The following is a 25,154-nucleotide window of genomic DNA, read 5'->3' on the forward strand; positions in this document are numbered from 1 at the left end:
ATATACCCATATTATAAACCACAGTATAAAGTCTAACCCACCAAAGGTACATTTCCTTGTTCATTAAAAACTATCATGCTGCCACTGAGCTGCCAACAGGTGGCAGGATGGCTCAGCTAAAAAAACAACAACAAAAAAAAAAACAGGGCCGGCCGAGTGGTACATTGGTTAAGAGCCGGCTTGGGACGCCAGAGAGCCCCGGTTCGGATCCCACATATGAGGGCCAGTGACACTGCCCTCTACAGCTAAGATGCTGAACAACAGCTCGACCTGGAGCTGGGCTGCAGTGAGTCACTGGCGACGGCGTGAGCTGCAGCCCCTGCTGCAGTGGGTTGCCATGGGCTACCGTGTGTAGCCAGCAGCTAGCGTGAGCGGCCAGCAACCGCCATGAGCAGCTGTCCAGAAGCTGCTGATCTGCCTCTCCTGGGAAGAGCGCAATGATGATGCCAACTTGGGCCAGTGAAGCAACATCCTCCACAACTAGACTGAAGAACAAAAGGACAGCAACTTGTCTGTTCCCCTTCCCCCAATTCCCCAGCGCTGCTCCCATCTCCCAATTCCCCAATAAAAATCTTAAAAAACAAAAACAAAAAACTATCATATATACATATATATATTCTACATCTATATATACTATATTCTACATAAAGATGCATTCTATTTTCTCTACCATATAAATGCTTGAGAATGACACTTTATTAGTAGTTCCTCACTCCCTTTTTTTAAAGCAGAGCAGTCAGTATATGAAAACTAGTTTCTTAGTTTCATCAGATGAAAATCACTAGATAGATAACTCTTAAGCTCTGTTCAGTGATGTGTATGTTCAGATTTGCTCATTCATTCATTTCAGTTGATTGGTCAAACACAGAATGTAAAACTTGGATCTTATTACTCAACTTATTAGCAGGAAGTTTGAGGCAATCTGAAATACTGTCTGGCTTCTCCGGTAATGACCTGTAAGGTTTTACTTTGATTTCATCTTCAGGAAACTTAGGCTCAGAAAGCACAGGCTCAGAAAAGGCTTTTCTAAGATTTTCACTCCCATCTCTGTTTTGCCGTATGAATTCTTCTTCTTGGAAAATTTTCTTTACCTTCTTCAGCACAGCATTAACACAGATTGTCTAATAATAAACAAAATTGTTTAAAGTTTCTTTTTAAGCTACTAAATTTACAGGTAGAAAGTCCAGTAAAATATTTAACAAAGTCATAAATCTACATATTTTAATAAAGAAGCACTTCCTTTTAGGAACTCCTGGCACATGATAAACATCAGGAGATTGATTCCTTATTTTAAATACATTACACCATAATCTAGAAAGAAAATTAAAACCTAGTATGATTAAATAAAGAACGCTTTATATCTTTTCTCAATTCATTAGCTATTTTATAGTTTTATACTCTAATTAAATCAAACATTTCCTTTATTCTCTTGATTTAATTGAGTGAAACATTTTCTGAGAGAGAGAATTTGTCTTGAAACATGTTAATATCTCCAAGTAAGTTTTTGTTTTTGCTTTTCCCCCCTGGACTGTGCTCTACCTGTGTGTATGCTTGGAAGGGCATTAACATTTTGGTAAGATTTTAGTAAGCTAGTAGATCAATGATGTCTAAGCAAACATGTGACCCACCTTCCCTGAAAAATATTCCATTCAGTACTTTAAGAAAATGTCAAAAAACCAAACATATAGAGAAAAATAACTTCAAAAACTGAGAGTCACTAAGAACTGTATCCATTCAACTTATGCTGTAAGTTTACTAATGATGAAGATGATGCCAAGTATTTAAGGCAAGCAACAAAAATAATAAAAGCCATGAAATATGAGAAGACCTAGACTAACATACGTTAGTAGAGGTGCGTCAAGGTGACATGATTAATTGGCTTTAAACAATTAGAAGGTTTTCAGAGAGTAACAAAGAAAGGACTGAGGGGCTCTGCTTGAAGTGCCTGGGCTTCCTCCTGGCCTGCTGCCTCCTTTCTTGCCTGCTTCCCACTGTGAAATGGGGGTACATCAGATGCTTTCTTTTACTCCCCTGCAATGAGTGTGTGGCCACATGACACTGTTCTGGACAAAGAAATAGAATATGTCTGCTGGGGAGGAGGTCAGGAGGATTTTTGGAAAAGTTTTTTTCCTCCTATATAAAAAGACTCTTTTGCCCCTCCCTAACCCCTCCTTCTTTCTTTGGACACTGATATAGATGTGATACCTGAGCAAACTTAAGGACCATAAAGAACAAACAGGATAGCAGAAGAAAAAGACAGAAAGGCCCTGGGTTCATGAAGACATCACAGCTCCACTATACAAACCTGGGAAATGCTTAACTCCATACTTCTAATTAAGTGGGATATTTAAATGTCTTTATCCATTAAGGCACTGGAAAGTATTTTTTTGTTACTTGCATCTGAGTAGATCCAAACCTAGAGCTATAAAACTTGAGGTCCATCACTTCCAGCTGCAAACAGCTTCATCCATTTATCATTTTCTATGTATGCCATGCTGTGGAAAAAGGTTTGGAAACCCTATCCTATCTGATATATGTCTTCTTCCCTCACCTACAAATGTTTATCTGTGCCCATTCTAACCACTTCTGTCTCAGAAAATGAAAGGTCTTGATCAAGGTCAGTGCCTGTCTTTGCTTTTAACCTATTCCCGGTCATCTTCCCTATCAATTATTCTCTGACTCTTCAACTTCTTGTTCTTGACTGGCTCTACCCCTGCAACCTGTAACATCCTCAAGTATCTTCCCTCCTAAAATTCAAAAGTTAAAAAATCCCTGGGACCCTGTTTCCCTCTTGACAGCTACACACTCTCTTCTTGATCAAACCAGAATCTACATTCATGGTTTCTATTTTATCATCTTATTTCTGTCTTCCTTAGCCCATCACATCACTGAAATAGTCCTCAAGATGGTTAACTCCAACATCTTTACTACTAGATCTAATGGACACCTTTCAAATCTTAATTTTATTTTACTTTGTCTGCTTGTATTTAACACTTAACCACTCACAACTTCCTGAGTCTCTATTTCCTTGATATTGTTGCTCCTGATTCTCTTCTTACTTTTCTGATGATTGCCTAATGGATTTCTTCTTAGCTTACCTTAAATGTTGCTATTCTTCACACTTCTGTGGACTTTCCACTCTTTTCACTTGACATGGTTCTACTCACAAGATATTAACTTCCAACATATATGTTATGGGTCTTCAAAACCATAGTTCCAGACCTGACCCCTCCTAGGCCTTGGATGCATATTATATGACTAATTATCAGGTCACAAAAATTGTTTCTATTACCTACTTAGAACGTTTATAGCATGACAGATCATGTGGAATGATTTCAAATGAGTTGTATTTTGGTGTTGGTCTAGTTTGTTTTAGTCTCACCATAGCCATTTCATCCCACCCATTTTTTGCAGTGTATTTGCATCCTAGCTCAGTTGAACGTCAATCTTGTATGAAATTTACATTTAAGATATTGAGGACATATCAACATTTTAAAACACTTGCAAAATATTTGATAAGTTCAGGGGTTTTTTTAACTGAATATGTTTAAAAGTAAGTTGTTGTACTTTATTTTCAAAATGTCATGGATATTCTTGACCCTTTACATTTTCCCTATAAATTTTAGAATAAGCTAGTCAACTTACACACACACACACACACACACACACACACACACACACACACACACACACACACCTCTGCTCAGATTTGAATTGGGACTGCACTGAATCTATAGATTATGGGGAAATGTTAATCTTTATTACTGTGTGCTTCGATATGGTCAAAAAATATTTACAAAAATGTTCAAGACCTCTAACAAAAAACCATAAAAAATTATTAAGAGAAATTAAAGAAGATATAGAGGGATATAACATGTTCACAGATTGGAAGAAGGGCTTATTCTACCAGTTATTAAGGCTTATTATAAAGCCTTAATGATAGTGTTGAATTGGTTCAAGAATAGACAACTAGATCAACTGTATAGAATAGAGTCTATAAACAGACCTTAAGGACACTTGATTTGTGACAAAAGAAGTGTTCTGGGGCAATAGGAAAAGGGTTTTATTATTCCCAATAAATTGAGTCTGTTCAAGTGGATACCTATGGAGGAAAAATTTGACCCTTACCTCATACCAATTCCAGATGGATTATAAATCTAACAGTGAAAGGTAAAATAATAAAGCTCCTAGAATACATCAGAGGGAATAGTTTTGTGACTTTGGATGTATGTCAAAATTCCCTAGTTAAGACATATAAAGCACTTAGCATAAAGGAAAAGATTAATAATCTAGACTGCATTAAAATTAAAAACTTCTCTTTTAAAAAACACTGATAAAGGAGTGAAAAGGCAAGTCACAGAATAAAGAAATTTGCCCATATGTAACCCAAAAAGGGCTTCTTCCTAGAATATATTTTAAAGGTATAAATCAATAATAAAAATATGGACAATTAATAGAAAAGTAAGAAGAGACTTCAACAGAAATTCACAAAAAAAGATATCCAAATGTCCAATTGATGTGTAAAAAGGTACTCAATCTCATTAATCATCAAGGAAATGTAAATTAAAACCACAATATGATAATACTCATACCACAAGCATGACTAAAATGGAAAAGTTTGATAATACTAAGTGTCAGTGATGATATAACAGCAACTGGGATTCTTATAATCTCCTGGAAAGAATTGTTGTAACCATTTTGGAAATCTATCAATATCTACTAGAGATGAATACATGCATAGTCTATGGTACACCAATTTCACCAAAACATATGTACAAAAATATTCATAGCCCCTTATTCAAAATAGCTAAAACTGTAAATAATCTAAATCTTCAAGAGTAGAATGGATAAAGTGATACAGTGACTCAATGAATCAATAGAATACTACACAGCACTGAAAGTCAACAAATGACTGCTATAGGCATCAAACGAATGAATCTCACAATGATAGTGTTGAGCAAAAGAAGGCAAATACAAAATAATATACAGAATATGATTTCATCTATATACAATTCAAACAAAACCATCTATGAAATTAGAAATCAAAATGGTGGTTGCCTTTACAGAAGGATTAGTGATTGTTAGGGGGACAAAAAAGAGGCTTCTAGAATGATGGTAATATTTTGTTTCTTGACTTGCGGGGTACATAGGTTAATAGAGTTTGTGATAATTCATCAAGCTGTGTACTTTTTGTATATTATACTTTAAAAAAAATTTAAAGGTAAGTATAAATGGCAGTGGATTAAAAGAAAATAACCCTTTATAATTTATAAAATCTTTTATATTTTTGTCATGCTTTTTAATGAACACTGTTTGAATTACAGCACTTGTAATTCAAACTACACTTTTTAAAAATATTTGTGTTCTCTAAAATCACAGACCAAAACAATGGAATTCTGAATTTTAGCCAACCACAGCACAATAGCTGAAACAAAACACCAACTAAATGAAAGCAAAACCAAAACGTTTTGACCAAACAATAATAAACTTTGTAAGAATGAGATAACTTTAGTTATTTAAGCAAATTAGTTTTTGGTGGATTGAAGGAAAATTTTAATGTAAAATTTTTTGTAACAAGAGACTAATACTTTGATTTATGAATAGACTGTACAGTGTATCTTTAACATTACATAAAATAAGTATATTTCTAGATTCTAGTATTTTTTTTAACTTACCAAATAAATTAGTGCTGCATATGAAGCATATATTATGCTAGTTAAAGCAGTCTTTGCTGGAAAGGAAATGATTTCAAACAAAGAACCCTTTCTGACCTGCAAAAACAGAAGAGAGTTTTCTTATTAAAACAAAAGTTTTCCATGTTACAATGTTTAATTTTACAATGTTATTGAAAAATGAGAATTTAAATACTTCTTTCTAAAGAAAGTCATCTACTTTAGATCTATCTGGGTGTTTTTCACATTCTGAAAATATATTAGTTTATTTTTCTCCTTTAACAGAAAGATACTCTCTTTCGCTAATCAAAGCCTATGACAAATCTACAAAAACAACCTTCCATTTCCAAATCTAAATTACTTTAACTTTTTATACATTTACCAAGTGCTCACTAGGGGGTGCTGCTGTGCATGTTAGAAAAACAGCCTTTTGTTCAAATTCATGTAATCATCCTTTACTAAATTATTGATTTCTTCTATTAAGCAAACAGCAGTCAAAACACGAAGCATTTCCTGGAGATTAATGGCCTGCTTGGAAATGTTAATCAGGAGACAGCTGAAGGCCAACATTAAGCTCAGGGGATCACTAACCCTCAGGAAGTGCTCAGTGCTCATATCCAGCATGCTTTTTTGAAACACAGAGGTTTACACCAATAATTAATTTTCCTCTCAGATGTTTCTAGCTTCTGATAATAGAAGGTGTCCCTGCCTAAAACATAACAGCATAATATATTCAGTGTAAGGGAACTACACTCTTATAGGCTGCCTCTGTTGCCTTGAGCAGGACAGGAAATGAGGACATTAGGAAAAACATTCCCTTCCCATTCAGCAGTGCAGTGGCAGTTAGCCATGCTGCTCTGAAGGAAGAGCCAAGACCTCGAGCCAAGACCTCAATGACTTCAGTAACTCCCCAATGGCACAGGCTGTAGCGAATAAAACCATGCGATTGCACAGCAAAAATACACACAAACTAGAAAGAACCGTAGGTACGTGTTCATTAAAAAGTTATATTGTATATTACATTGACAACTGAATTAATGATAGAATAATTAGGTAAATTATGCTATATCCACTCAACAGTATATTGCAGCCTTTTAAAAGATGCTTCTAAAGAACGTGTGATAACATTTTATTGGACAACATTTATATGGTGCTGGGTACCAGATCCTGTTCTAAGTGCTTGTTATTGTAGTAAACTTTTTGCTTACTGCTGCTACTACTGAATGACAAGCAAAATTGCCCATTACAATTTCCCTTCTCTCTTAAGGGATTTCTGGAATGCTGAAGCCAGGAATACTGTCTAGCCTAGTAGCTAAGAGATAGCTGGGGAGGGGGGTGTACCATTCTTATTCCCTATTTTTCAGGCTATACCAACTCCTACATAGAGGAATAGATAAGGGCAGTTTGAGTCCCGTCTCTCCGTAAATCAGTCTGGAAAATTTCCCAGAGTTCCTGACTTCTGGAAAGAGTTTCCAGGAAATGAAGCAGCTGTTGCTGTTTCCCTCTTGCTAGAAGAATCAAAATGAGAGCGTGCCTTTGAATCCCGCTACTAGGCTACAAGGGAGTGTTTGCTGTGCTAGCAGAGAGCAGACGCAGACATTAGGAAGGAAAGCAGATATACTCCAATAAAGTGCCTCCTAGCAGAGAAAATGATTATGAGTTTGTGAATATATGAATGTAAGTGAGAGGTCTATATTCAATAATTGGTAGACCCTATACAATAAAAATAGAAGTGGGGTCTGCGTGCATAAGCAATTACTCTGTTTCTGTTTCACTGCATCTTTTTCAGATTTTGCCTTTCACCTAAAAGTAATTGAAACTGATTAGTTTCTAAATAAATTATGTATTTGATATACGTTATGCTTCTGAATGATGAATCTGTTGCATATTGCCAAAGGGTCACTTTTTCACCATTTTAATGCTTTTAATAAATACTCGCTATTCCTGTGACAAACCACCCCTGTAAAAAATACATTTCCTCCGAAATTCATGTGGCTACTGGCAAGTAGCCATTTTTCAATTTTTAGGCTTACTTGCAATACATGTTTTTCATATTATAAGCTACCTAGTTTCATTTTTGGCTGGCTATGAGCAGGAATAGTGATAAACAGGAGAAACTTTACCAAATGGGAGGCTTTATTTAGATTGCCTTGGCCTAGTTCAAAAGTTTTATCTTAATCTTTTTGTCATATTAATTTTATATTGTTTGTATATTTAAGTTAAAAGTACCTTTTTAAAAAAAGATTTTTATTGGGGAATTGGGGGGATGGGAACAGTGCTGGGGAATTAGGGGAAGGGGAACAGACAAGTTGCTGTCGTTTTGTTCTTCAGTCTAGCTGTGGAGGATGTTGCTTCACTGGCCCAAGCTGGTACCATCATTGCGCTCTTCCTGGGAGAGGCAGATCAGTCACCAGCTTCTGCACGGCCGCTCACAGTGGCTGCTGGCCACTCACGCTGGCTGCTGGCTACACATGGTAGCCCATGGCAACCCACTGACACAGGGGCTGCAGCCTATGCCCTCACCGGTGACTCACGGCAGCCCAGCTCCAGGTTGAGCTGTTGTTCAGCATCTTAGCTGTAGAGGGCGATGTCACTGGCCCTTATATGTAGGATCTGAACCGGGGCCCTCTGGCGTCCCAAGCCAGCTCTTAACCAGCGCTCCACTCGGCCGGCCCAAGTTAAAAGTATCTTGATATTAATATTATGCCCACGTAGTTCTTTTCTTTTTAATTTGGTGATATTAACCCATAAGATATAAGGATATTTCAACAGTTATCAACATTTCAATCTCTAAGTAAATTTCTCCCACATATTGGGTTGTCAGAAAAGTCATGACACATTTTTGCAACGAAAAACATAGAAAAAATGCGTCATGACTTTTCCCACAACCCAACAATTCTGACTGCCTCATCTCATAAAAGAACTATCTGGTTTTCACTAATGAGGTAAATCACAAAAAAAAAGCAAACTATAAGTAGCTTAGAAAATAAAAGATCCACTTACAGATGACCTAAAGGTTGGAAAACTAACAGACCCAATGTGGTTTATGTTGTCCAAAACCACTTTGATCAGGGACACCAGGAAAGTAATGGGGGAAACTAAGTTAGTGATTCACAAATAAGTGCTGCAAGAAGTACTGACTGATGTTAATAGATAGCTCCAGAAAAAAAGAACGTGTCTTTGCTTAGCAACCCACAATCCTAACGAGCACAGGACAGACTCCGAGCAATGCACAGTAAAGAAAGCTATTTGACTTTGTTTATCCCAGTATGAACATCCTGTGGGACCCTGTTCTTGAATAAGCTCTTAATCAGGTGGTCCTGTAAAACCTCAAATGTCCCAACCTCTTGGCCAAACTGGAGAATTACATCTTTAAGATTCCAGTGGTCCTGCGTTCTAGGAATTGTCCTTTGTCCCCAGGTCTTAAATTATACCACCCAAGATAGCCTTATGGCTGGCTCTACCAAGGACCTACAGAAGTTCCTGATATTTGTGAGGTTTCTAGTTTGAACCCTCAACTTGAGTCTATCTTGGAGGGTTGGGGTGAGGAGGAAACTTTAGTTAGAAAAGCCTCTGACCTTCATCTGAAAAGGGGGAGCACAAGGCACTTGTATCCACCTATGGCACAGGTATTTTAGAGACTGCGGGTTTTCTTCACTTTTGCCCATATCTTGCCCATATCACTCCACAGTACAAAGTAGAAACAGACATCTCTAATGCCACTGTAAGAAAAATTCTATCACAGGAAGAGCGCCTGGTCCTGTGGCCCTGCACTGACCTGCCAAAGTCAACAACCATGTCTGGGAGCTGACGTGTCTGGCTGAAGTCAGCATTCAAGCTGATTATCTAGGTCACTGCGACTTAGAGCAACTGCAAGCTTCACTCAGCCAGGCAGCTTACAAGGCTAAGCAGATGCACCATTCTGTAAGTACTGGTGCTGGGAATGTGGAAAACCACCAGAATATTCTCTATCCAGTTTTCCATTTCTGAGGTCCCCTGTAGAACTAGCAGATGTCACTCCAATCTCAGCTCTGCAGAACCTGGAAGGGCTTGAGGAGCCACCTGACTCAGCACCCACAGCGCTAAGTGCAAAGCAAGTCTCTTTTAACAAGATGGCCAGCTGTAAACTCCTAACCCCAACTCTCTGTGCTCATGTCACAACAAGCCATCAGAATGTCTTCAGGTCATCTGTATCATTTGGGTCTTTGGGTAGTTCACAGTTGACATAATACCTTTGATATATTAAGGTATGTATGACATGCTCTAGAGCTGATCATCCAACCACAAAGGCCTGGGCAGATTGTCAAGGGAGCTCCTGTGACAGTGTCCATTCTCTAATTAGCTCAAGGAGACCATTAACTATAAGCTTCATCTCAGACCACATCAAAGGGTGTCCTAATGAAATGCTCCTCTAGTCGGTGTTCTTGAGAGAGGTAATCTGCCTGACTGGCGATCCCAGCTACATAATATTCAACAAAGTTTGGGTAGAACCATTTAAAGTGTCCCAGGTAAATCATCCTCTTAGCAGTGAGACATGAAGGGGACATGAAGACGATCTTTGACACATACCTACAGATTAGGTGAACTGGCTGCTTACTCCCCTACATAAAGTGAGGTCCTCCATGCATCTACCAAGCATATCCCCTTGCACAGTAATTCCAGATTTCACTCCTGTTACTTCTGTACACCACAAAGTTCCGCCTTGACACAGGTGGCCTGACTATTGAAGGAATTCATGTTGGAATCCACTCTGGGTAAGCTGAACTCTGTCACTTTGGGAAGGCAGCCAGCAGTGTACCAGGGTTGGTCTAGTTCCTCTGTGCTATGCCACTTACCTCAGCACACTCCGGGACCATGATAGGCTCCATTCACAGACCAATCCATTGACCTCCACCATACCTCATACATTATTCTGTTCTTTCTTTGACTCTCCGGGCCACTGTCTTCACTATTCATACTTCTATTACTGAGACTTTCAGATTGAAGCTATGTTGTTTTCTTCTTTGCTCCAAAACTTGAGTTTCCTCTCAGTGACTTCTCTGTGGTTCTCTGCCCTAGTTAATAAATATTACCCAAGGAGAGCTGCCTCCTCACTCCTACCTGGCACTGTTCCCACTTGTCTCATTCCAGCCATGTGGAACTACTTACATTTCCTGAGTCATGCTTTCTTTCACCTCAGCATCTTAATATGTACACTGTTCTCTTCCCGGAAGGATTCTCGTACTTTGCTACCTGGCTCATGTCTCCTCCTTCAAGTCTCAGGTCAAGTATTACCTTCTGGAAAGCCAACAATGACTACTCTTTGGAATTGTACGCCCCTTGTTGATGCTTCCATAGTACACCTTGCACACTTTGATCATGCACTTGTTATACTTTACTAGCATTGCTTGCTTGCCTGTCATCACCATAGTTCAAAAGGCAAGGCGTGGCATCTGTGAATCCTCACTACCTAAACTAGGTACCTGATGTGATTTTTACACATCGTGTGTTCAATAGATATTTGCTGACTGAATGAAAAAGTAGAATTATACTTTACTTACTTCCAAAAAGGAATTCAACCATTTTATATTAAAATGTGTAAAAGATATTAAGAAGGATAGCTGAAGGACATCTGGTTCTAGCAACATGGCTGACGGAGCCAACGGGGAACTCTTCATACAGAAAAACCTCCAAATTCTATATAAAATCATACTCGAAAAAGTTAATATAAAACTGAGTTGAGAGAGAGAAAGAGAGAGAGAAGGAGAGATCCCCCTGAGCCAGAAACAGAGGGAACTAAAAGCCAGGGCAGTGAGCATGTAAGTGGAATAGTGTCTGGGGGCTTGAGTTTTAATAGATTGGAGATGAGATTTAGATGCACATGAGGCGAGGATTAAGCCTGTGCATAGTCTCAGTGAAAGGGGACTAGGGCAACTGTTCCCAGCATTCCTGGAAGCAGGTAAGGACGCTGGTCTTCACCCGTGACTGATACCCTGGAGCACTAGCAAAATCTTCCACAAGGAAAGTTCTACTGCCAGAAGGGATTTCTATTTTTGAAAAATCCCTGTTGAACAAAAACTTTCAGTTAAATGAAAAATAAACTCCAAAGGAAATGATCTACTATGAGTGAGACACGATATAGATCACCGTAATCAGAAAGATTAGCATCCTCCAAATATCTCAAAGAATAATGTTTAAAAAGACCACAAATAAGTATATTTAACATAATTAAAGAGATTTTTTTTAAAAAGATATAACCCGTAAAAGATACTTTGAAGAGAAAAAATTAGAAATTGGGGGTGAGGGGGGACACCAAATAGAACTTCTAGAAATGATAAAAATGATTTTTATCAAAAATCACAAAAAAATCACAAAAATCACCAAAAAATCACAAAAAAATCACAAAAAAACACATTGAATAACTAATAGAGCATATTAGATACAGCTGGAGAGAACTGGTTAACTGGAAGAGAGCTCAGAGGAAATTATTCAAAATGCATCAAAAAGAGATAAAAAAATGAAAATATGAGGAAGGTAGATAGACAAAGAACAAAATGAGAAGGTCCTAAGTATGTTTAATAGGCATTCCAGAAGAAGAGATTAGAGAAAATGAGAAAGAGGTAATATTTGAAGAAATAATGGCTAAGAATTTTCCAGAATCGAAGAAATTATCCTCAGATTTAAGAGTCACAATGATTCCCAAGTGTACCTATTCTGAAAAGCATTTGACAACAGATAATAAAATTGAAGATGTGCATCCCTCATGACCCAGCAATTCCTCTTTCAGATATATGCCTGGAGAATGTCTCACACATATGGATATGGAGTCATTTACAAGAACGAAGCACGGAAGCACTGTTTGTAACACAAAAGAATTGGAAACTGAATTGCCCATCTGTCCAGTAAGAGATAAACTGTGGATTATTTTTTCTTAAAATAGAATACCACAAAGAAGCTAAAATAATAAATCATAGCTGCATATATCAAAAATGTTAAGTGAAAAAAGGGAGTTTCAGAAGGATAAGTATAGCATACCTTTTATATAAATTTTTAAATATACATAGAATGGGGCCGGCCAAGTGGCTCAATTGGTTAAGAGTTGGCTTAAGAGCTTGAGCTCTGAGCAACAGGGCCACCAGTTCAATTCCCACATGGGCCAGTGACACTGCGCCCGAGCTGAGCTGTCGCTGAGCTGCCAAAAGGTGGCAGGATGGCTCAGCTGGTGTAACAACAAGATTGCCTGTTCGATTGCCCACCTGCAACTAAGACTGAACTTGGCACCTCGAGCTGAGCTGCCGCCCAGATGGCTCAGTGGATAGAGCATGTGCTCTTAACAAGGCTGCCGGGTTTGACTCCTACATGGGATGGTGGTTATGCCCACCCACAATTAAGACTGAACTCAACACCTTGAGCTAAGCTGCCACCCAGATGACTCAGTGGAGGAGCGTGTGCTCTTAACAACAAGGCTGCTGGTTCAACTCCCGCATGGGATGGTGGCTACGCCCACCCCCAACTAAGACGGAACACAGCACCTTGAGCTTAGAGGCCACGAGCTGCCAATGGGAAGCCAGATGGCGACTGGCGCCCTCCACAACGAAGACTGAAGAACAACAACTTGGCTGGTCCCCTTCCCCAATTCCCCAATAAAATCTTTAAAAAATAAAATAAAATAAAAACATAAATATACATAGAATGATAGCTGTATAAAAATGTAATGAAAATATAAACATGCATGGAAATGCTCACATCGACTTTAAGATAACGATTACCACCTTTGGTGGAGAAGAAAAAGGGGACAGAATTGAAGCATGGTTAATTATATTTCTTTTTATAAAGGAGGTATCTGGAGGCAATATCGCAAAATATTCCTACCAGTATAAATTTGGGTGGGACTTCTGGTAAACTACCTTTTACATATTTTAAATACTTTACTGATAAGAATTTTGGAAAAGTAAAGCTATGTACTAAGACAATTAGAACAAGAGGAAAGGAGAAGAGATTTCACAGGTGTTGATCTTGAACTGATGTCAAAAGAGACAGTCACAGTCAGCATATGGATAAGTCATTTAATCCTTCAAGCTGTTTCTCTCATCTCGAGTTCCTGGAATAATTTATCCCAACTAAGCCCTAAATGTACCTGTCAAACTCAGTGTTGGTCAAGGCAAAAAAGGCAAACACATTGTGTTTTTTGTTCTCATGATTGGATAAAAGGAAACACAAATTCAACTGGAAATAAATTTTCCGGCCACTGAATGTTCATGAGTATTGGAAGACAATTCTCCATGGATGTATCTCATTCCTGTACAGATTGGATGTTCTGAGCCAAGGACACGGTTGAATAGCAAACAGCTTTAAGTATTTTCCTCTAGAGAGATTTAGAGATATACCTCCCAAAACGTGTCACAGCACGAAAAATAAAGCCCTATTCTTACCCTCCAGAGACATATTCGCTTCTCTCCACCCCTGCCCACCACCCGGAGGCTCGACAGACAAGCCAGCATCCACATAAAACGCTGAATCTCCCAATTTTAGGGGTCCTCTCCTGTGATGCAACTTACTAGGAACATGTACAGGTGACATCTGGCTCTCATCACACTGCCCCATGGGAACCGAGGTGTAGGGAACTGACACAAGATACTGACTGCTCTGGTTTGCTGCTTTGGCTGTGATTCAACAACCTGTGTCACTGCCTTTAGGGTCTTGTGTCACACTGTGTGTGTGTGTGTGTGTGTGTGTGTGTGTGTGTGTGTGTGTGTGTGTAACCACAGTAAGCTAACTTGTTAGCTTGTAAATAGTGTAAAATCTCAGATCCTTCACAGTTCTGATTTAGCAAAGAGGAGCAAAAAAAAAAAAACTCTAAATAATATAATGGACAGTGTCTTTAAACATGATTTCATATTAAATACAGAAATAGTCTTAAAGGATACTTCTTATGTCAATCCTTTGTAAAAACAATACAAGGAAAGAAACATCCAGGCAAAACATTAGATTCAGAAAGATATTTCAGTGGGAATTTAAGATGATGTGGTTCAGCTATGTTACTTTTTGATGATCTAAAGATAAAGAAAGAAGGCTTTTGGTGCTTAGAGAATCCAGTACTTAAAAAACAAAACACATTTTTTTTACTTTCTCAAACATCAGATATTATGACAGTGCCTTTTACAAATGCTGTCTCAGACAGTTCATTGTTGAAATATCTGAAGATTTCTGGAAATGTTAAACTCTTTGGTTAGAGAGAGATTCCTGTGTAATGAATATTCGGTTGATTTAGCCATCTATCATCCATTTTCTCATCTTCTCAAAACAACCCAGATTTTTGTTTAAGGATTCATCCTTTCCCCATTCTCAGGTCATGTGGTCTGGATGGGGCTCCAACCTCTCCTCTAGGGATGAAGCAGGTAATTGAGTCCTAGGTCAATCAGTGCATCCCATTTCCCTGGTTTAGAGGCCAGCCATTCTCTAAGAGTAAACCTCAGGACCTGGCCAGGAACGCTGGGTCAAGCACTCTCTTTTCTGCTGTACTTGAACCTGGAAGGACGAAGCCCTGGAAGAGCTGCAATTCATCTTGTGACCATGAGAGAAAAGTCAGTCTGAGAATGGAGTCAACACAGAGAAAGCAGAGCCAGGAGATGGAGAGAAACAGAGAAACAGGATCCTGAAAGCCTCACTTGAGTACCTGTATCCAGCTATGCCTGAAACCTTATCAATTCCGTATTGTTCAATTACATGAACTTATTAATACATCTTTTTTGCTTAACTCAGTTTGAGCCAGGTTTCCTCTCCCTTTAACAAAAGAGTTAAAACTGATTAAACTCTGGGGTTTAGATTCCAGACTTGTAAGATTCTTAATTTTTGAAACATTTAGAATGTTTTGAATAGTGTCCAGGTTGAAAAAAAAAACAGAGTTCTGTGACATAAAGTTCAGGGGAAAAAAAAAAAATTGGTCCTGAAAAAATTGTAACAGCTGTTATCCTTTAAAAGAGTCTCAATGAAATGATGTAGAACATGTAATTTGAAATATACCTGGATGTTGATGGGTCTCTTAAAGTGAGTTTATAGTTAAATATACTCAATATGTTATGTCAATCAAGGATTATCTTGGAAAACATAGGTTATAGGGAAAAGGGAACAAAACAATCATTTTCAAGCTCCATTGTAGGATTTTAGGTTTGACATAAGTGGTAATTTGTATGCTTATATTTAGGTTGAACCATCTGAAATTGACAGTTTCATCTAGCTCAATCAAATAACAAGGTAGAAACAAGTCTACATTACTTCCTGTTTCATATTTGTTTAAACCAACGAATATATTATATTGAAAAAAGGCCCAACAATTCATTTTTCTTATCCAACTATTCTTGTTTTACAGGTAGAACAACCAAATATGCTACATTTTTCATTTTTAAATCTTGTAATTTCAAAACAGTTTCTATAAAAAGAGTCCTTATCTTGTGTAAACGCCACGTCGACTTACCTGCGTGTTATAGAGGGGTTGCCTTGGTGCATTCACTTCCCTCAGCAGATGGTGAGATACGTCCCTTAATTCTAGGAGCCTACAAACAAGCTGAGGTTGTAGAAGTTTGGCCACTGATTTGGAGGACGTGGATATGCTGTTTAGTCCTTGAATCAATGTTCCTCGGTTGATCCTGGCTAAAGCGACAGCCATTCTGATTTTGGATGTTTTTTGCATGGATTCTCTTTTCTAGAAAATAAGCCTTTGAAAAGTAACTGATGTGTGATTCTCCAGTGAATTATTAAAATCTATGTCAGGCCGAGGCTGAGTACTACATAACTGTATACTCTGCATGGTCCTATGCATATACTGTATCCAATAACTATATCCCCACCCTTTATACAACTTAAATCTTTATATAAATGTATGCATTTTTCCTTAGGATAAATATCTAGAATTTAGTTACTAGCCTAAAGATATAAATTTTTCATTTTTATTTCTAGGTTGATTTACTTTTTGCATTGCTTTTTTTTTTAAAGAACAGTTTCAAAAATAATTCCTATTCAAATATTATTCAGTGATTGAATTATTCAATCAATAATTCTTACTCAAAACTTACAAATATTTTCTCAGTTTACTTTATAATTTTTTAAATGATAAAATATAGCATACATACATGATGCACTCTACAATTTAAAGAAAAATAAAACAAGTACCCTATATACTAATCAACAAGCTTCGGGAACGTTTACTTCTAAACACTTCAAAACTTCTATGAGCATTCTGATAGAAGAAAATCTGTGGCATTACCCAAACACATACAGTGCAGCTCTTTCTCTGCTCTACCAGAAACAGAACCACAGAGAAATTACTTGCAATGTGGTTAGACTGCATTCCAGGCAACAGACAAGTATAGTTTCCATTATTCATTTAAGTACTGTTATGGGCTTTTCTGGCTTTTTAGGATAAGCAACTTTGAATATCAATTTATTACATCAAAACGTTAAAGTATAAAACATCTTTCAGATGGATTTTTTTATCTATAATGAATATCACCATATATTTGTCTAAGAGCTAACATGCTGTATATTCATTTAAAATGCCTCAACTTTTATCCTGAAGGAATAATTGTATTATTGTTATTTTCGTCACCAAAGTTCAGTCCTCTTACTGTTCAGCATTTGCCACTGGAGATAAACAACAGTTGTTCTAGCCTGTCAATGAGGATGCATTTCTGCAGCACCTGGAGTCCTGCTGTGGTTTCATCTGTTAACTTTACTGGAAAAGTCCCATTAGAACCCCTGTGGTCCTAACTCTCCTAGTCCATATGAACAGTAGAGGATGCAATCTCAACTGTGAGCTGCTACACTGGCTGTAAGGCCAAGCCACTTTAGATCAGAGCAACCCTCACAATCAGTTATGTGGCAGGCAGAGCAAACAAAATACCATGAGGTGTAGTCACTTGATATTATTCCTACCTTGGTGGTGAGCATACAGGGGAGAGAAACCACGTTGTCTGCAGTATCCAAAGCTCCTGCACATACAGATTCAGTTTCTCTTGTGACCTTATGCTTTGCTGTCAGGGCCCAGGGCAGGCCAGCCCTAAATATCCCACAACGGCATACTAATTATTTTGAATTCAAGTGACTTAAGAAACTGCCAGTGCAAGAACTCTGACCGCTCCCTTTGTCCCCTGGAAAGCAGAAGACAAATCTCCTATGTGAAAGGTGCTTTCCCTGCACCTGCAGTCTGATGAAAGAGAGACGTCCTTGTCACCAGAGTTAGGGAATTCAGGGCTGAGAATTGTGTACAAACAAACCTTGTTGTTGTTTTTTTGTTTTTTTTACTAATTTACTACCCAAGCTAGAACTTTGCCTCGATTCCTCATGAATAAGCACCCAAATCTAAGTTTTTATCTTGTTAACTCTTCACAAATGTATTGTTTCTTTGTCTAAAAGGTATAAAAAGCTGCCTGCTTTGATCATTTCTCTGAGTATCATTTATGATCTGTGTGCACACATTCAATTGGTTTTTCTCCTGTTAATCTGGTCTTGTGCCAATTTTATTAGTCCAGCTGTAAGGGCTCAGGAAGGGGAGAGGAAGGCGTTTCCCTCCCCCATGTCCTTCACATCGCACCAACACTTCCTCCCAACTCCTCCTCCAGGTGGAGCAGCTAGAATAAGTTTGGTTTTACTTCTGATTATAATTTACTGTGCTTTCTCTCATTATAATTTATAATCACAAGGTGAAGGCCATATTGCCAGGGCAAACAGGAAAGGAATATGTGCTGTCCCACCTTTACTGAAACCTCGTGTACGTGGCCATTCAGTGTTCTAGGGGACCTTTCATTCGTGCAGTTGCAAAACATTAACATTTTGAAATTTCCCTCTCCTTATTTTATAAGTTTCTTTACAAAATCTTGGTGCTTCGTACATGCTGGCCTGGATTCACTGACTTGACACATGTATTTCTATTAGCAAATCTTTATTAATTCCCCCAAAACACTATATTAGATCGATTCATTCAACTTCCTCCTCTTTTACAAAATTGTCTTTCTAAATTTTTATCTCCGCAGAAAAAGAAGTTTATTAATCTGTTCATCAAAACTCTCCTGTAGGGTTCACATAATTTGTGTTAAGCAAAATTTGGTGTTGATTATAAACAATATTTTTAAAAATTCAAGAGTGCCTTACAATAATGCTTTAGCACACTTTGTGTTATCTTTCTCACTTTAGTCTCATCATGAATTCATGGCTTTTTCCAACACACTTAATCTGTTCCTAATTAATATCATCTTTGTTTCCTTTAATGTTCAAATGGTTACAATTTGACAGACTATCCATTCCTTCAAGGTTTTTTAAATGCTTTCCTTTTTTGATACTTTCCTAGGTACCTCTGAAACAATTATTACTTCTGACCACAAAATATTTCTGACCACCTTTATTTTCCCTGCCTCAAAACATGGAATCAACTTGTTCCCAAGAAGACCACTATTTCTTTTAAGAAGAATAGTGTTAGAAACCAACTGTGGGCACTGGGATGCATGTTCAGTGGTCCTACATGTTTCTGGGAATATGAAAATGACAACAGAGAACAGGCTACTTACATTCTTTCAGATGCAGACTCAGACATTCTTCTTTAAAAAACAAAAAAAAGTCCCCAGTTTATAACGACAAGTTCAGTTAGTTACCTTTTAATTAGCTCCAGTAGAAAAATATTTTTAAATACCTCCCCCTTTTTTGAGGTAACAGCTTTTCCTTTTTGTTTATTAGCTATGCTATATATTTTCTTACCAAACCATGTGTATAAAATTCAATGTTGACCCCAAATTAAGAAGCCTTCATTTCTTTTCCCTCAATTTTTTTTTTCACTCTTGGCCTACACATCCTCAAATTGGTCGCAAAATGTACAAGTTTAGATAATTTTGTCATCATCATCATCTGGGCACATCAACATACATCAGAAAAGGAATTCCAACTCCCAGCCACTGCTAACACCAGAGACACACAAAGGTACTTAAAGACTATTTACCAAAAGAAACTTAGCATCCATTAATCAGATTGGTTCAAGAATTCTGCTCCAGATTTCTCTATTTGAGCTCCATTTTTTGAATATATATCCTTTTTTCCCTTTTAATTTTTTTATTTCTAGAGCCATGCCCATTTCTTCATCATCAGCAGTTTTAATGCTGACCTCCAATTTCTACTACATCAGCTTTTTACATTCTATATGTATAAAACCAGCCTGTCAGCAAATCTTATTCAATTCTTTCTCTGAATATTTCTCAAATACGACCACTTCTCACTGTTCCAGTACCAACACTCACTCCGTCATATTTATATACCACTATCATCTCTTCTCCTGACTAGTAAATTAGCCTCCTCAATGGTCTCCCTGCTTCCACACTTGCCTATTTTCATTCTTGTCCTCAGCGTATCAGCCATACAGATACAATTAAAACTTATGTCAGATCATATCTTGCTTTTCTGTTCACCTCTTCAGTGGCTTCCTGGTACACTCAGTGTAAAAGCCAAATACATACAATGATCTACAAGGCCCTAAAAGTTTGTCTCTTTATCTCCTCCCCGGCCTCCTCGTCTTTTCCTCTCCCTCTGCCTCCTCATTTTTTGGTGAACTTGTTAGGTATACTCCCACCTCAGGGACTTTGCACTAGCTATGCCATTCGGTCTCTCAAGGATATTGAGATTTACTCTCTCACTTCCTTCAAGCCTTAATTCAAAAATGACTTTCCCTTCCGGTGTACACTGCAGTGGTCAGGCAGCTGAATAATAATGAATGTCAACTATAATTATATATATATATATAGTCACAGGATGTGGAATACAGCATAAGGAATAGAGTCAGTGGAACTGTAACAGCTATATACAATGTCAGAAGGGTAGTAGACTGAGGAAGGGGGGTTATCATTTATCACTTTGTGAGGGGTAAAAATGTCTAACTATTACATTGTTTTGTACACCTGAAACTAAAAAAAAAAATTACTTTCTCACTAAGACCCTCTCGGGCCTTAACCATCAATTGTTCTCCCTATCCCTACCCCTTCTCTATATCCCTTCTCTGCTATATAATTTTCTTCTCCTTAAGAACTGCCATTAACATAATATGTAGTTTATTTTCTTTGTTTATTGTTTTTCTACCTGAGTAGGATAGAAGTTCTATGACAGTGTTTTATATCCATTTGTCTTACTCATTTTGCCCCAGGGCCTATGAATGTGTGCAAAAATGAATGAATGAGGAATATCAGAAAAATATAACAAGCTAATATTGAGAAATATCAGAGAAATATACCAAATATTAAATTATAAACCACCCAGAAAGTTTTCAGTACACAATGTGCTCTGCAACTTTCTCAATGATAGTGGCCCACATGAAACAACTCACCAAAGACAAAACTATAGTTGAATTACAGAACATTCTAGTTACAGTCCTACTCTCATATTTAGAAACCCCAACACCAATACAAGTAATTTCCAGACAACATTGGTGCATCCCCAGCAGTTCTTGTCCCACATGTTAAAAACACAAACAAGCAGGGGCCGGCCGAGTAGCGCGATGGTTAAGAACTGGTTTGGAACGCCAGAGGGCCCTGGTTCGGATCCCACATCTGAGGGCCAGTGACACTGCCCTCCACAGCTAAGATGCTGAACAACAGCTCAACCTGGAGCTGGGCTGCCGTGAGTCGCCGGCGACGGCGTAGGCTGCAGCCCCTGTGGCAGTGGGTTGCCATGGGCTACCGTGTGTAGCCAGCAGCCAGCGTGAGCAGCCAGCAGCTGCAGTGAGTGGCCATCCAGTAGCCGGTGACTGATGTGCCTCGCTTGGGAAGAGCACAATGATGGTGCCAACTTGGGCCAGTGAGGCAACATCCTCCACTAGATTGAAGAACAAAAATGACAGCAACTTGTCTGTTCCCCTTCCCCCAATTCCCCAATAAAAATCTTTAAAAACAAACAAACAAACAAACAAAAACCACACAAACAAGCAAACAAAAAACAGAATTTAGAAAAGCACTTCTACAGATGTATAAATCCAAATTTTGCATGGATTCTAGTATGTTCTGACTACAGTTCCTAATTTTGTAGAATACAGTTAAGTGTAAGGTAATTACAGAATAAAACACATAATCACCTTTCCTAACAAAAACCCACAAAAACTGACCCTTATTTACCACAAAATTTCTCTCATTCCATTAAATGATCTGAATTAAAAATGTTTTTAATTCTCCAATTGTAGTATGCATTTTTCATTTGTTCAAACTTAAAGGTTTACTATTTTAAGTCCTCATATGGAAATCATTTGCAATTGCTACTGTAAACCTTAAACGCTCACTTTTTTACTAAAGGAAATAGATGCTGACGCGATGGGGTCTGGGCTGGTTAAGAGGGAGCGGGTGGAGAGTACAGGACCTCAGAAGCCACAACCTCAAGCCAAGATTCTAAAATTAATTTTCCCCAGCCCCAGAAAAAAAATTTTTCTTCAAAATCTTCAGCCATGAAGAACTATGTAATCACCATCACTCTGGGTAGATTCCTCTATAAAACTTCCACCATCACTCCCTTGAAATTTCTTTTTTTTTTTTTTTTTGCTTCAGGACAGCAAGATGGCTTTTTCCTAAATAAATGCTTAAAACAATATTTAAAAAAAATAGATTTAAATACTAATTACAAAATTTAGAGATTTAAAATACAACCCAGTTAATAAAGCCCTCTAAGTATTCTTAAAACCATTCCTTTCAGTATGTGTGGGAACCGTGATGGAAATAATAAAATTTGCAGCATTCATAATCTGACCTTTCAAAAATAATCTAGTTAGCAATGGCATGCTAGCATTGTTTTCTGGATAATTTGTTTTTGAAGAGCAAATGACTTCAATGTGTTACAATATCCCCTACTCAGGTTTCTCTAAAGTAAATGGTGGAAAAAGAGCCATGTTCAGTGTTTTGAAAATGAGAAACTATGTTTCTATGTTTATGTTCTTCTCTGAATGGGGTACATTTCTTCTAAGTAAATGATTTCAAGGAGTTGGAAATAGGAATTTGAAAGTTCTTTCTTTATGGATCAGAATATCAATCTGTTTCACCAGATAGTATGCTATGGCTCTAGTGATAATGGGGCCACGCAAAAGGTAGGAAGCGATGAAGGGAGATGTAAAGAAAGTTGCAATTTCTTTGATTAAATAAAACCCATTTCTTTAATGTTGGCAATGGTGGGAGAATCACAACTAGAAGGTGCAACAAGGCTTTTGAGGCCTATCTCTGGCTTCCTAGACTCCCTCAATGATCACTGCCATTACTGGGCCAGCCTTAGCCATTTCATGTCCTAGACCCAACAACGTCAACTGCCCATCTCCTTCCTTAATGCTCCAGAGCACAGACAAGAAAAGTCTCCAATGTTTCAATAGACTTTATATACCAAGACCAGGGGCATGCAAAGAGGGGAAGCAACTAGACACTAAGTCTAAGATATAGAATTATAAAATCAAGTTTGCTCTCTGTAGCTTTTAAGCTTTATCCTATTCTGCTTAAACACCACCATCTGGGTGCCATCTTATCACTGCATCCAGAGATCCACACTTCAGTATCACCCTTCCCCAAAGCCTAGACTCAAGATCCACGCCATTTATTCAGATTTACATGCCATTCTGGGAACATGCTGTTGCATACTTTTTTGGCCTGACACTGCTTCCTTTGGAATATACTTCTCTTCTCCTACCCACTTACATTAACCCTTTCTTCATCTTGAAAACGCCAATTCATCCTTTGAAATTCAATTTAAGCCTCCTTTCTCCATGAAGCCTTCTCTGACCATTCCAAGTAAAGTCATTCATTCCTCTAAATTGGGTATGTATCTTACCATATTTCAATGCAATTGCTTGTTTACAACTCTGTCTCCATGAGGTTAAGCCCATTGATTAAAGGAATCCTATCACGTTTATCTCTGCATTCCCCTTCCCAGTCTCAGGCTATAGTAAGAATTTAGTAAATATCTCATTCCTAGTTGTCTGGATAAAGAGTAAAAGGTAGCTCTAATACCTCTTCTTTGGAATGAAATATACAGACTTTATGATTACTATGTTACTCAGAGTGCTTTTTTGTTTATTTCCAGGTTCCTCATGTTTGACATTGCCAAAAGTCTGTTATCTAGATAAGGACACTGTTGCTGTATGTACCATGTAACATATTCCATTCCAACTATAGTCAAAATGCCTGAAACAACATTTTTCCATTAAGAGCTGTGTACTTTTGAGTAAATTAGGTTACATGTGCCCCCTAAATAAGATGTTACTTTTTCCTGACCATATGTCTCTTCAAAACTCTCTACTTAACTAACCCCTCTTCCAATATTTTATGTCTCAAATCCTTTTTAGAACAGACATTTAAAACATACGCTTATATACATTGTTAAGATTTATATCACTATTTTATTTCCACATTAAAACACACACCCATACAATACTTATCTTTCCATTGTTGTCATTTATGTCAGTTATGTTTTTTTCATAGATTTAATTGCCATAGATTTTAATTAAAGTATATCTAGGCATTTTTCTGATTTTACATTAAGCAACTCCTAAGTAAACTACATTGCAATTGTGGCTATGAGAGAGTTCTAGATTTCCAATCTAATAACTAAGTGACTATCTTTCAACTTAATTTATCTATCTACCTTATTTCCTTATCCCCAATTTCTCCCAGTGAGTAAGAGTTGGATTTTGTTTTTCTGAGGCGGAATTAAAGTTTTCCTAAGCTTCAAACACTGATCTCAAAATCAAGCATTAAATAATTGGTATGAGACTAAAAATACAATATGCTGGGTTGTCAGAAAAGTCATGACGTATTTTTTCTGTTTTTCGTTGCAAAATTGCATCATGACTTTTCCGACAACCCAATACTTTTAATAATCCTTTTCCGAGTTATGAAATCGCATTACCTGATTAGATTGTGATAATCTTACGATGGTAGGGAATTCATCTTTAAACTCATCTATAAGGTCCATGATTGCTTTCTGGATTCCCTCAACTAAGAAAAAAAGAAGTTAGAAAAAAAAAGTTCTTTAACTGAAAACATCCCATAACCATAATTCAAAAGGACATTAAACACTAGGTCCACTGCCTAGGTGACTGGAAAAGCAAGCAAACCCTAGGGGACTTGATTCCCAGTTTCCCCCACCCGTATCCCCTTTACAAGAAGATTGTATATACTTTTTCCAGAAAAATTCTTCAACACCTGCCCGCATATCCACCCAACAGGTTTGATTGGCATGATGAGTTCTTGCTTGGGTTCCTAGCGCTTGGCAAGCTTGCAGGCCTGGCCTATGCTTGTCCTTCTCTACCATTAGTGAGGGGTGAGGGCAGCCTTCCACTCAGGAAAACAGGCAAGGACGGAACATGCCGCTCACTGCCGGAATTCCTTGTTACTGCACAATGGGCCTCTGAGAACTTGTTACTGAATCTTCTGAAATCACTCTGGCAGTGAGATGAAGGGTGTGTTTTGGGGCACAAGGGGAGGAGAACGGGGATTGAAAAATGAACCA

General features: G+C 37.9%; 1 protein-coding gene across 1 annotated transcript; it reads right to left on the reverse strand.

The window, feature by feature from the left end:
• Positions 1-636: 636 nt before the first annotated feature.
• SPATA9 (spermatogenesis associated 9) lies at positions 637-24,634 on the reverse strand. Its single transcript, XM_019656265.1, has 4 exons — positions 24,552-24,634; positions 16,126-16,353; positions 5,676-5,771; positions 637-1,121 (listed from the first exon to the last, which is right to left on the reverse strand). Exons 1-4 carry the CDS (start codon positions 24,615-24,617, stop codon positions 834-836), a joined length of 678 nt encoding a protein of 225 aa, XP_019511810.1. The 5' UTR covers positions 24,618-24,634; the 3' UTR covers positions 637-833.
• Between the last annotated feature and the right edge of the window lie 520 nt (positions 24,635-25,154).

This window comes from Hipposideros armiger, unplaced genomic scaffold (genome assembly GCF_001890085.2).
Source record: "Hipposideros armiger isolate ML-2016 unplaced genomic scaffold, ASM189008v1 scaffold_257, whole genome shotgun sequence".
Lineage (NCBI taxonomy): Eukaryota > Metazoa > Chordata > Mammalia > Chiroptera > Hipposideridae > Hipposideros > Hipposideros armiger.

Coding starts and splice junctions, on each gene's coding strand:
- SPATA9 (XM_019656265.1), bottom strand. CDS start 24,617: ATGGACCTTATAGATGAGTTTAAAGATGAATTCCCTACCATCGTAAGA. Junction 16,354..24,551: donor GATTATCACAATCTAATCAG/GTAATGCGATTT, acceptor CTTATTTTCTAG/AAAAGAGAATCCATGCAAAA. Junction 1,122..5,675: donor ATGCAGCACTAATTTATTTG/GTAAGTTAAAAA, acceptor GTTTATTATTAG/ACAATCTGTGTTAATGCTGT.